The 11477-nt window shown below is 42.0% G+C and overlaps 1 protein-coding gene across 1 annotated transcript; it reads right to left on the reverse strand.

The window, feature by feature from the left end:
- Positions 1-10994: 10994 nt before the first annotated feature.
- On the reverse strand, positions 10995-11477 carry LOC113042130 (transmembrane protein 235-like). Its single transcript, XM_026200720.1, has one exon. It carries the CDS (start codon positions 11383-11385, stop codon positions 11080-11082), a length of 306 nt encoding a protein of 101 aa, XP_026056505.1. The 5' UTR covers positions 11386-11477; the 3' UTR covers positions 10995-11079.

Consider the following 11477-nt stretch of genomic DNA (forward strand, 5'->3'; position numbering starts at 1 on the left):
AGAATCCATCAATGGGTGGTTATATGTTTTGTGATTAAAGCGATAGGAAAAATCCACCCACCTGGGTTCTGGCTGTAAGAAAAAGCTTTCAGATTTCACAGCTTCTCAGATGTGTGGGGGAAAAATTTAATTGCACACATCATTCAATGCCAACAGGGAAAAAAGCGACGTGTTTACCCCAAGCTCTGCTTGATTATGCAGCAAGTGAGAGAAGAAATTATTTGTACCATAAAAGTTTAATGCATTTGGTGCTGGTTTAATCTATAGTAGCGGTCCTATCAAGCTCTTCAGTCACGCTCAACCAGCCAGAATCCAGTGAAAAACATGCTTTACTGTATTTCACCTGGAGTTATTCTGTTTTTAAAGAGACATGACAAAACTAGCTTACACTAATCAACAAAATATGCTACTGTAAGTACAAAAATGTTAAGCATGGTGGCTAAAAGCAAATTCACACTTTTTTTTCCAACCACTTACAGGCTAAAACTCATGACCATTGAATCATTGACCAAAACACAATAATTAATTAACACTATTCACTCATTTTCACACAAATTCCAGCTCTTAAACATTTTATGTTAAACTCTAAACACTAAACTTTTAATAATACATCACGCACTCGTATAGAAAGTCACGCAAAAGTTAATTTAAAGAACCATCAAACTAGACTAGACAAAGTTGCATGTGAAATTACAAACCCCATGAGTTACAAACCCTCATAAAATAGTTATAATCAATAATGTAAAAGACTTTGAATCTTAAACATAAATGATCCAGTAGGGTGTGATGGTATCACTGTGATAGTATGCTGTATTTATGTGCGCATGCCCAGTAGAGCCAAACGTATCGCTTCTAGCCTTGCTGTGCGCATTTGTCATATCCCGAGCTTTGCATGTGTGTGTGCACTGTGCCAAGGCATCAGTCATTTAAATTTTTGCAAAAGCAGCATTATTAATTAAATAAAATGAAAATAAAGTACATAAAAATAATTTGACCTTACAGCTCCAAACTCTGTTCTAGAGGGCCAGTGTCCTTTATAGTTTAGCTCCCAGTGTCGGACTGGGGGTAAAACCAGAACTCATTACCAGGGCCCCAAAGGAAGAGATGGCCCTTGAAAAGTATGAATCTGCCTATGCATAGGGCCCGGGATCTTGTGTGGTGGTGTCAGGTTATTTGTTAATCTAGCCACTGTGTTTTAATTAAAAACCTTGGATTGTATGGTTAATTTCAATGAGTTTGTGGATATGCAGTTTTTAGGGCCTGTCTATAATTGGACAAACTGTTTTTCCATGCAATTCTAAAAACTTCCAAGTCAGTTTTTCTCCGTTTGCACTCAAGACTACAAGTTTATTTCTTGGCAGAATGAGTATTACTGTTATACCATGGCAGAGTACATTTTTCTCTAACCTTTTTCAATTTGATGGGGGCAACAGCTTCTAATGTATTAGAGAAAATAGTGCCCATTTTGCCAGTCATTTTGTCTAGTTCTTGTGTATTTTTGGGTACACATATCATTTGAGATAAATCAGGCAAGTTATTTGTGAATCTGTCTTTGGTGGCTGGAACAATAGTTCTGCCCAAACGGTAACGCTGTGACATATAGTTAATATCAGTTATACGCAGCATGCACGATACAAGAAAATGGTTGTTAACATCATGACGTTGAGGTACAACAATAAAATCGATTCCATGCGATATAATTAAATCTAGTGTATGATTAAAACAATGAGTGGCCCCAGTGACATTTTGCTTGACTCCAAAAGAGTTTATTAGGTCAGTAAACGCAAATCCCATGTAGCATTTTTCTATTATCAACGTGAATAGTAAAATCTCAGACGATTTATCAATGCTTTATCAACCATAACCAAAAGGTCTGAGAGGAAATCTGCAAATTCTTTTAGGAATTCTGCATACGGCCCTGGTGGTCTACACACAGTAGCCAGAGCCAAAGATAGAATAGATTTATTTTGCATACATGACAGTGTAACATTAAACAGAAGTATTTCGAATGAGTTAAACCGGTTTCCTGTTTTCTGGGTAACATTGAGAATATCATTATATATTGTTGCAACACCTCCCCCACGACCAGTCTGCTGGGGCTCATGCTTATAATAGTAGTTTGGTGGAGAAAACTCATTTAGACTGTAGAATTGTTGCCGCCACTGCCATGTCGTGGAGATACTCTATGTTTCATGTGAAAGCAAAACTACTTCATTTGGCCTTCCAAAAGAGGATTAGTTGTATTTACAACACTGTTCCAGAACAGTTCAACCCAAATATTCAGATGTGTGCAGCCGTTTTACGGGGGACTATTTCCTGGGAGAGCAGCCTACAATGCTGGCTGTGCACAAAGGCTGTTTCTATAAAGTGGGGAAATTCCAACTTTGCAAGGACAGTCAGGCACTTCTGACTCACACACTTTTAGTACGTTTTCCATTTAAAGAATTTGCCGCTGACAATTCAAATGTGAGTTTTAAGCAGTGTAGAGTAGCGCTTATTGTTTGTCGTTTCTCCGATCACAAATGCAGATACTGAATGCTTTTATCCAAAGCAACTTACAAATGAGGACAATAGAAGCAAACAAAACTAACAAGAGAGCAACAATACATAGGTGCAAATGACAAGTCTCGGTTAGCCTTATGCAGTACAGTACATGTAAGAAGGTTTATATTAGGGGTGCTCTGTTTGATTTGTTACCGATCACTATGTTTGTTCGGCGGTCTCTTAAAAGGCCAATCTCAAAAACAATCTCAAGCTCATGACACGCCTGCCATCAGAAGTTTGGCATGACATGCAGTGGCACCATCATCATCAAATAATTATAATGCTGAAGGTAAGGTGCAATTCATATTTCTTCATTAAATAACTAAAGTAATTTTGAATACTTTTTGTGAGACATAATTTCACAAACAGCGCAAGTGAATCACTGCACGCTCTCTCTCTTTCTCTCTAAAAATGCGCAAATGGATTCAAATCACATTGTGTCTACACTATAAGTGAGCTGCATGCTGCACAGTTGACTCAGGAATTTTCATTTTCACAATCTCCAGCAATGCAGACCATTTCTGCTGCAAGTGCTGAATTAAAGTGACAACTCATTGTTTGCTGTAAATATGTAAACGAAAATGTAGTGATTTTTGCTTTCGCCAACCTAGGGAGGCGAAATAGTGTAGTGATGTGTATACACGTCACCAACGACATTATGATATTTGGATCATGTGTCACTTAAGGTGTGGTAATGAGTGCATCACATAAAAAAAGATTGGTGGGATCTCTAACTTGTAGAACCTCTTTCTGTATCATCAACAAAAGGAAGACACAAGTGTGATAAAATATTTTTTATTAAAAAAAGATAGACAAGAGTAATCAACATCTACTAAATGAATACCATAAATTAAATAAGAATAAAGTGCATAAGATGCAAAAATGTGCTAGTGAATGGGTGTTGGTTTGTCAGAGCTACATTATCTGGAAAGATAAACTGTTGTTACTCTGAAAGAAATAAGATGAAGAACCCTATTATGCATCAAACAGATACATGAAAGATTTGCTATAAACTGCAGTCAGCAACATAATATCTAATGTAAATTAGAAAAATCGTCTCGGTTACGTATGGTAACCCTCGTTCCCTGAAGGAGGGAACGGAGACGCCATGTCGGTGACCGACGAATATGGAATATCACATTGATAGACCAATCTACTTAGAGTGTAAACTAAACGAGCCAATGCACATTGGCATGCAATTATTGCATCCAGCTGCCGCTGATCACTGTGTGAGTATAAGAGGGCAGCAGGTGCAATGCATACCAGTTTTTCACTGAAGAGCCGAGCCGGGGACCCGGCAACTCAGCGGCGGTACAATAACCATGGCGACGCGACGCGACATGGCGTCTCCGTTCCTTCCTTCAGGGAACGAGGGTTACCATACGTAACCGAGACATTCCCTTTCAGCCAGTCACTCTTGACGCCACGTCGGTGACTGACGAATATGGGATCCCTACCAAAGCGCCATGGGTGCTGCCCCTTCCAGTGCCCTGTGTGAGCCACCTTCACCCCTATTAGGTGTAGGCCGGGGCTCGGAATAAGTAGTTCCACTCACCAATGTCAAAGCACTACCTCACTGGGTGAGATTGGATAACACTGAGAAAACGTACCCGTTCGCTTGGAACAGGCACGCTGCGGAAGCCCCATCCTTCCCGAAAGAGGTCTCGGAGGCAAATGCACATATAGCATCTGTTTAGGAGTATAAGGGGAATTTTGAGGTGATTAAAACCCTCTTGGGAAGGCAGAAGTCTGCCGGGGAAACATGGGCTCTAAGGCTATACCGTGGACTGTACGCATACGAGAACCGCTTAGGTCTCGATATGGAACCCAGCCTTCCATGGTTCTCACGGATTCATCATGAAGGCCTGGTGCCAGACGTTCCCGCCGCGTCCATCTGCCTAGGGTGTTGGAGGATCTCAACAGGGTCTACAGTACGGACACTCTGGAGCAGTTTTAGCAAGCCGACACTAACCGGGGCCTCTCTGTGCCACTACCCGTTTGAGGTGAGAACACAGGAGGATACTAGCTCTACACAAAGGCTATAGAACCTGGCGAACGTGTTAGGGGTTGCCCAGCCCGCAGCTCTACAAATATCTGTCAGCGAGGTGCCACGAGCCAATGCCCAGGAGGATGCAACACTTCTAGTTGAGTGAGCTCGCAACCTGAATGGGCAGGGCACATCCTGAGCCTGATAAGCCAGGGTTATGGCATCCACAATCCAGTGGGCCATCCTCTGCTTAGAGACGGCATTCCTCTTCTGCCTGCCTCTGTAACAGACAAAGAGCTGGTCTGAGGTCCTGAAGCTTTGTATCCGGTCTACGTAGCACCTTAATGCTCGGACTGGACAAAGCAAAGCCAGGGCTGGGTCTGCCTCCTCCAGGGCAGTGCTTGCAGGTTCACCAATTGGTCTTTGAAAGATGTAGTGGGAACCTTGGGCACGTAGCCAGGCCGGGGCCTCAGGATTACCTGGGAGTCAGCCGGCCCGAACTCTAGGCATGAATCGTCGACCGAAAATGCATGCAGGTCCCCTACCCTCTTGATGGAGGCCAGTGCAAGCAGGAGTTTTCAATGAAAGAAACTTTAGCTCAACTGAATGCAAAGGCTCGAATGGGCCCTGCTGTAGTGATTTAAGCACTAGAGTCAGGTCCCAAGGGGGTATAGAGGGGGGCCGGGAAGGATTTAACCTCCTGGCCCCTGTAAGGAACCTGACGATGAGGTCATGCTTACCCAGAGACTTCCCATTCATGGGGTCATGGTACGCAGCAATAGCGGCAACCTGGACTTTGAGGGTGGAGGGAGACAGCCTTCGCTCCAACCCTTGCTGCAGAAAGGATAGCACGACTGCAATTGGGCATCTTCGGGGGTCTTCTCGGCGAGAAGAACACCACTCAACGAACAGGTTCCACTTCAAGGCATAAGCATGTCTCGTAGATGGTGCTCTTGCCGAAGTGATGGTGTTCACTACCTCTTGGGATAGGTCACCTAGAACCTCCGCGTCCTGTACAGGGACCAGACATGGAGTTTCCAAAGGTCTGGACGTGGGTGCCAAATGGTCCCCTGCTCTGAGTCAGTAAATCCCTCCTCAGAGGAACCGACCAAGGAGGGGCTGTCGAGAAGAGCACTAGTTCGGGGATCCAGGTCTGAGTAGGCCAATATGGCGCTACTAGCAAGACTTGCTCCTCGTCCTCCCGGACTTTGCACAATGTCTGTGCGAGAAGGCTCACTGGGGGAAATGCATACTTGCGTAGGTCCCACGGCCAGCTGTGTGCCAGTACGTCCGTGCCGAGAGTTCCTTCGGGCAGGGAGTAGAACAACTGGCAGTGAGAGGTTTCTGGAGCAGCAAACAGGTCTACCTGAGCGGCTCTGAACCGCCTCCAAATCAGCTGGACCGTCAGGGGATGGAGTCGCCATTCTCCCGGGAGCATTGCTCGAGACAGCTCGTGGGCTGTACGACTGAGCAGGCCTGGAATGTGAACGGCACAAAGTGACCTCAGAACCTTCTGACTCCAAAGGAGGAGGTGGGGGGCAAGTTGCGAGATGCGACAAGAGCGCAGACCACCTTGTCGGTTGATGTACATAACAGTCACAGTGTTGTCCATTCGGACCAGCACATGCTTGCCTCGTAAGAGACCTTTGAGACAGTTCAAGGCAAGGTGCACTCCTAACAACTCTAGGCAATTGATGTGCCACTGCAGCTGCGGGCCTGTCCAAACCCCTGAGACTGCATGTTGTACGTGGCCCCCCCAATCGGTGGTGGAGGCATCCGTGTAAACCACAGCATGCCTGGAGATCTGCTTTAGGGGCACCCTTGCCCAGAGAAATGCAAGATCTGACCACGGAGTGAGGGTTTGCCGACAGGTCTGTGTAACTTGGACCCGGTGAGTGCCGCGCTTCCATGCCTACCTCAGGACTCAGCCATAAAGCCAGTGCTGGAGCAGTCTCATATGCAATAGGCCGAGCGGTGTAAGTGCCGAGTAAGTGGTTTATTGCATGTTACGCCCAAAAAAAACACGCATTACTCATTAAGAGAATAGGGACAACCCGTTTAGACCATGTCCTCCGGGGCCAACAGTTTTCGTCATTAAAATAGCAAAAGTGGATTTGGACATGTAAAATCCTTTGAATTTAGATTGTTAAAATAGGGCCCAAGGTCTCTGGAAAAGGTCTTTGGATAAATTATATTTATGTTCTCTGTGGTTACGTGAGCAGTCCGGTAGTGGTGACTTCATCCACTGGTGGTGCTGGTAGCAAAACAGTGGGGAAAGGAATAGGAATCCGTTTCATTTCATTTCGTTTCACTAAGTGCTGGAGGATACTGATCTCCAGGAGCTCCAAAGGCTCTTAAAATCTGGAAAATGCAGATGTGGCCCTAGAGAAGCTGCAGGAGGTTCTTAGCCTGGAACATGCAAGCAGTTACCTTGGAGTGAAGGTATGTTTGCTGGAGCTTAACCTTGTTGCAGATATCGGCGTCTCTTCTGCATCTCTGGACTAGAGACTCAGAATTTGCTCAGTGGACTGTCTCTCTAGGATGGAGACTCAGGACTTGTATAGAGACTCTGAATGAATTGTGAACATAGATTATCTCTTTCATCTCAGACTGGAGGCTCAGAATGTGGTCATATCTGTTGCTGCACCAAAGTTGGAGACTCAGGACTTGTTATCTGTTATTACCTCTTCCCTCATGGGCCATAGGTTCAGAATGTTGGTTATCTGTTGGAGTACTTTCCTTGACAGGACTCAGACTCAGAATGAAGATTGATCTGCTATTGTCTCACCCTTGCGGGCAGGAGACAGGGGATGGGTTATTTCTGTAGATGTATTCCTGGTAACAGGACTCAGACTCAGAACAGTGTATCTGTAAACATATTTTCCATTGCAATCAATCAATCAACATAGAGCCCTTTACAACACTCAACGTGAACCAAAGTGCTTTCCAATACAAAAAAACTAAAAAACAAAACAATAAAAACTCAAAATAAAAGCCAACAACAAAAAAACATAAAATACACACAAAAAAATGTCACTACAATTGTTAGATATAAAAAGCCATTCTAAATAAATAAGTTTTAAGCATAGTTTTAAAAAGACCAGTAATGCTGTGCATATAAGTGGGAAGCATATTCCAAAGTGTGGGCCCAGCTACAGAAAAAGCCTGGTCACTCCAGTGTTTGAACTGTGACCTTTGGACTTCCAGCAAAAGTTGATTTGTTGACCTGAGCCCTGTTTGGTTGATGAAAAGCCAGCATCTCAGTTACATAAGGTGGGGTAAGGTCATTAAGAGCTTTGAAAACAAACAATACAATTTTAAAATCAACTCCAAAATAGACTGGAAGCCAGTGGAGTGAATAAAGAATTGGGGTTATGTGCTCACATTTGCATGTGTTAGTTAAAAGATGGGCTGCAGTGCTCTGCATCAGCTGAGGGCACCTGAGGGACAACTGTGAGACACCAGCATAAAGTACATTACAATAATCTAATCTTGGACTGATAAAAGCATGAATAGCTTTCTCAAGGTCAGAGCAATTTGGCCAAAAAGCTTTAAGCACGCTGTCAATTTATCGAGTTTCAGGCTACTATCAAAAGTCACACTGAGATTTCTGACAGTTGGTCAAAGCCAGACTATAATGGACCCTAGAGGCAGGATGTAAAGTGAAAATAAAATAGGCCCTATAATAGAGCCTTGTGGCACCCCTCAAGGGAGAAGTGGTGGAGGAGAAAAGTCCCCAATCACTACAGAAAAGGTTTCTATTGTTCAAATATGACGAGAACCACTGAAGTGCGGTACCCCGAATGCCAACAAAGTGATAAAGGCACAGTACTCAGACTCAGATCTGAGGTTTATCTGTTAGTTACTCACTTTTGCAGCCTGGAGACTCAGTTCAAGGAGTGTCTTTTGGGAAGGTACCTTTTATCTCTTTTAATTGCAATCTGGCACTTCTCTATTTCCAGGCTGTAATTAGCTTTTTCCATCATAGTGGGGGGACACCCTTCTTTCCTCTTGTGGAACTTATTTGCATAGTCCAAACACACATTTAGAAAAGCGTAACTAAGGAATTACCAGTGCATTATTCACTTACCAAACCACAACCAGAGTACATTTGCCAATGTTCTGAACACATTAAACCCAAACATGATGGAAAAAGATTTAACTTTCATGCATTCATTTTGTACATTAACAGCTGAGTATGATGTTGCACTAATACCTCGCTGTCACCGAGAATACTTATTTCTCTGAATAAGTTGTAAGGATGAAAGAACCTGAGAAACTTTGATTTCCCGAGAAACAAGACAATACAAATATACACAGGCATCACAGAGTGGAGGTGTAGGAGACCTACTTCTCTTCTGTCCATTTGTTTCATTTTAAATCCCTTCACCCATGCTTCCTTCAACTCACTCTGCTCAAAATTATTACATGAAAATGACAATGCAAGTGAACTGCCCCAGTCTTTGGTCTTTTTCTGTAGCCAGAAAGCTCGTAGTGTGGTGTATGTCTCTTCACTTCATACTATGTATTTTCTAAGGTCAGGTATGCATATTTTACTTTTAGATTCATCTTTGTGAATTTAATGTTTTATATTGATATGATTTGATATGTTTAAATTGGAAATGTAATTGGAAGAATACATATTTACCTAACTGATAATAAATTGTCACATTTGATAATAAAATGGAGTCAGATTAGAATTGGATTTAAATTTATTAACTGTGCGCTGAAAAGACCGAACACGCATGAAACCTTCAGCCAGCAATGGATACCTTCTTTGGACCTTACAGTTAAGTGTAAGATGTGTATGTTGTAGTTTGCATCAGTTTAAGGTTTGAGAACATAGTTATGAATGGATTTGGATGGAACTCTGCAATCTCTCTTTGTTTCACCCACTGCTGCTATGTCCAGAGGTCCAAAGAAATTTTTATGGTAGTCACAGGCCAAAACCTGATGAAACAGTCTGTTGGTGGGTGAAGGACAGAAACTGCATTTTGACCAATAGGAAGTCCCGTCCTTCCCGGGCTTTGTACCAAAAGTCTTCTTCTTGCCCTCTAAAAGGTGTCTGGCTGTTTTTTGGCATCTTTATCTGATGAACTGTTTGCTTATCAAGATCCAATCACAATGTAGCAAACCTAGTGGTCAGAGAGGTTCCCCGCCAGAAACTGGGCCCTGGAATGCTGTCCACTACAAATGCATATAAACTAAGTTTGCTCTGTTTCACATTTAACACATTTGCAGGGCAGGGGTGCACCAGGGGTGACAGGTTTGAAAACCACTGGTGTAGATGATTAAGAGAAACTTTAAAACTCAATCATTCATCACCAGACCATTTACCATCCTTTATTTTCACTTTAAAGAATGGGTTTGACATTTAATGCTGTCTTGATTGCATCAATTTTTGCCTCCAATGCAGCAATCAGAGATTTACAGCCACCCAGTCACCATTGCTGTATGGCCTATGAAATTTAACTTTAATAAACTGATGTAACACACCCATATTTCCCTGCAAATAATACAGCATATTACACTCTGGACTAATGTCCAACATTCAGAGAATAATTCCTCCTGGAAACTGAAATAAAAATGTATACAACTATGTTATATCTGAGCACTCAAGAAAACAGCCCAGTCTGTTCCTATGACACTTTTTTTCTTAAATTGATTAATTAGTGACAAATAGATTTTTTAATTGAGCTCAAATGGTGTGTCTTGGACATTCAATCAAACTAGAGCCCTAGAGAGATAAATGTAGTTACCAAAAATGAAAACATAATTATAATTTTAATTTAAAATTTTTATACCTTGCAAAGAATCTTTATGAATGCCAGAGTTTGCGTAGTAATGAACACACAGTTCAGATCATAGAAAAACGAACATAACATAATATTACGTTAAGAGATAAAATGAGATATACTGTAACATTAACATGAAGGGAAAATTTCTAGTCATCAGAAATGTTTATTATGGTACATCAAAATGGCTTATACAGATGCCAAACGAAATTACTGTTACTGTAAATTGTATGACAGTTTTACAACAGAACAATTTTCTAATAACCATTAATTAATAAAAAAAACAGCCACTGAATATTACATTTCAGTATGAAAAAGATGTATGCGTATATTAAGTATATAAAGTGAATCTCCATTAATGTTTGTATAAAATGAAAAAGTATTGGAAATATATTGGTAAAATAAAGCTTTTTACACTGTAATAAAAAAAAAGAGTTTGCAATAATTGGTTTGCAATTACGAGAAAGAAAAAAAAGTCAGATTTGTGAGATAAAGCTCCAATTATCTTGTTTTAGAGATGCTGTTATGGTTTGATTCAGCATGTTATGTACAGTAAATTCATAAAACATGACATTGGTGAGCTCTGGAAATTTGTTTCTAGAAGCCTTGAGGAAAACATGTAATAGCACTGACACACTCGACTGATGTAGACAAATACTCTAATGAGCACTCAATAATTGATTGTCTCTCCATTTTAACTTTGACGCAGCACAAACTCATTTCTTGAAAAGGCTGTAGATGAAATGATCATCGTCACTGGAGTCTCAGAAGCTGTGGTGAACTCTGGCTCACGGTGAGCACTGCAGCAGGCTCGTGCTGGCACTGACGGCGAATGAGACGGGCTGCTAGCGTGAGCAGGATCCCTGTGAGCAGCTCCAGGCAAAAGGACAGACAGGCCATGACCAGAGACCAGCCGAACGACATGTGGACATGAGACAGTGACTCAACATCCACCATGTGCTGCAGCTCTTCCAATGCCTGCTGAGAGTAACTGATATAGATGCTCACACCAGACACCGTCACCAGACCTGTGGACAAATAGTCATCATTACACTCCATTCAGTCACTAAACAACCAGACAGCAATAGACTTATCAGTAATTTTCATTTAAAAATGTTCTCACAAAATGTTTTATTCAAACTTGTTAAAGC

This window comes from Carassius auratus, chromosome 3 (genome assembly GCF_003368295.1).
Source record: "Carassius auratus strain Wakin chromosome 3, ASM336829v1, whole genome shotgun sequence".
Lineage (NCBI taxonomy): Eukaryota > Metazoa > Chordata > Actinopteri > Cypriniformes > Cyprinidae > Carassius > Carassius auratus.

Coding starts and splice junctions, on each gene's coding strand:
- LOC113042130 (XM_026200720.1), bottom strand. CDS start 11,385: ATGGAGTGTAATGATGACTATTTGTCCACAGGTCTGGTGACGGTGTCT.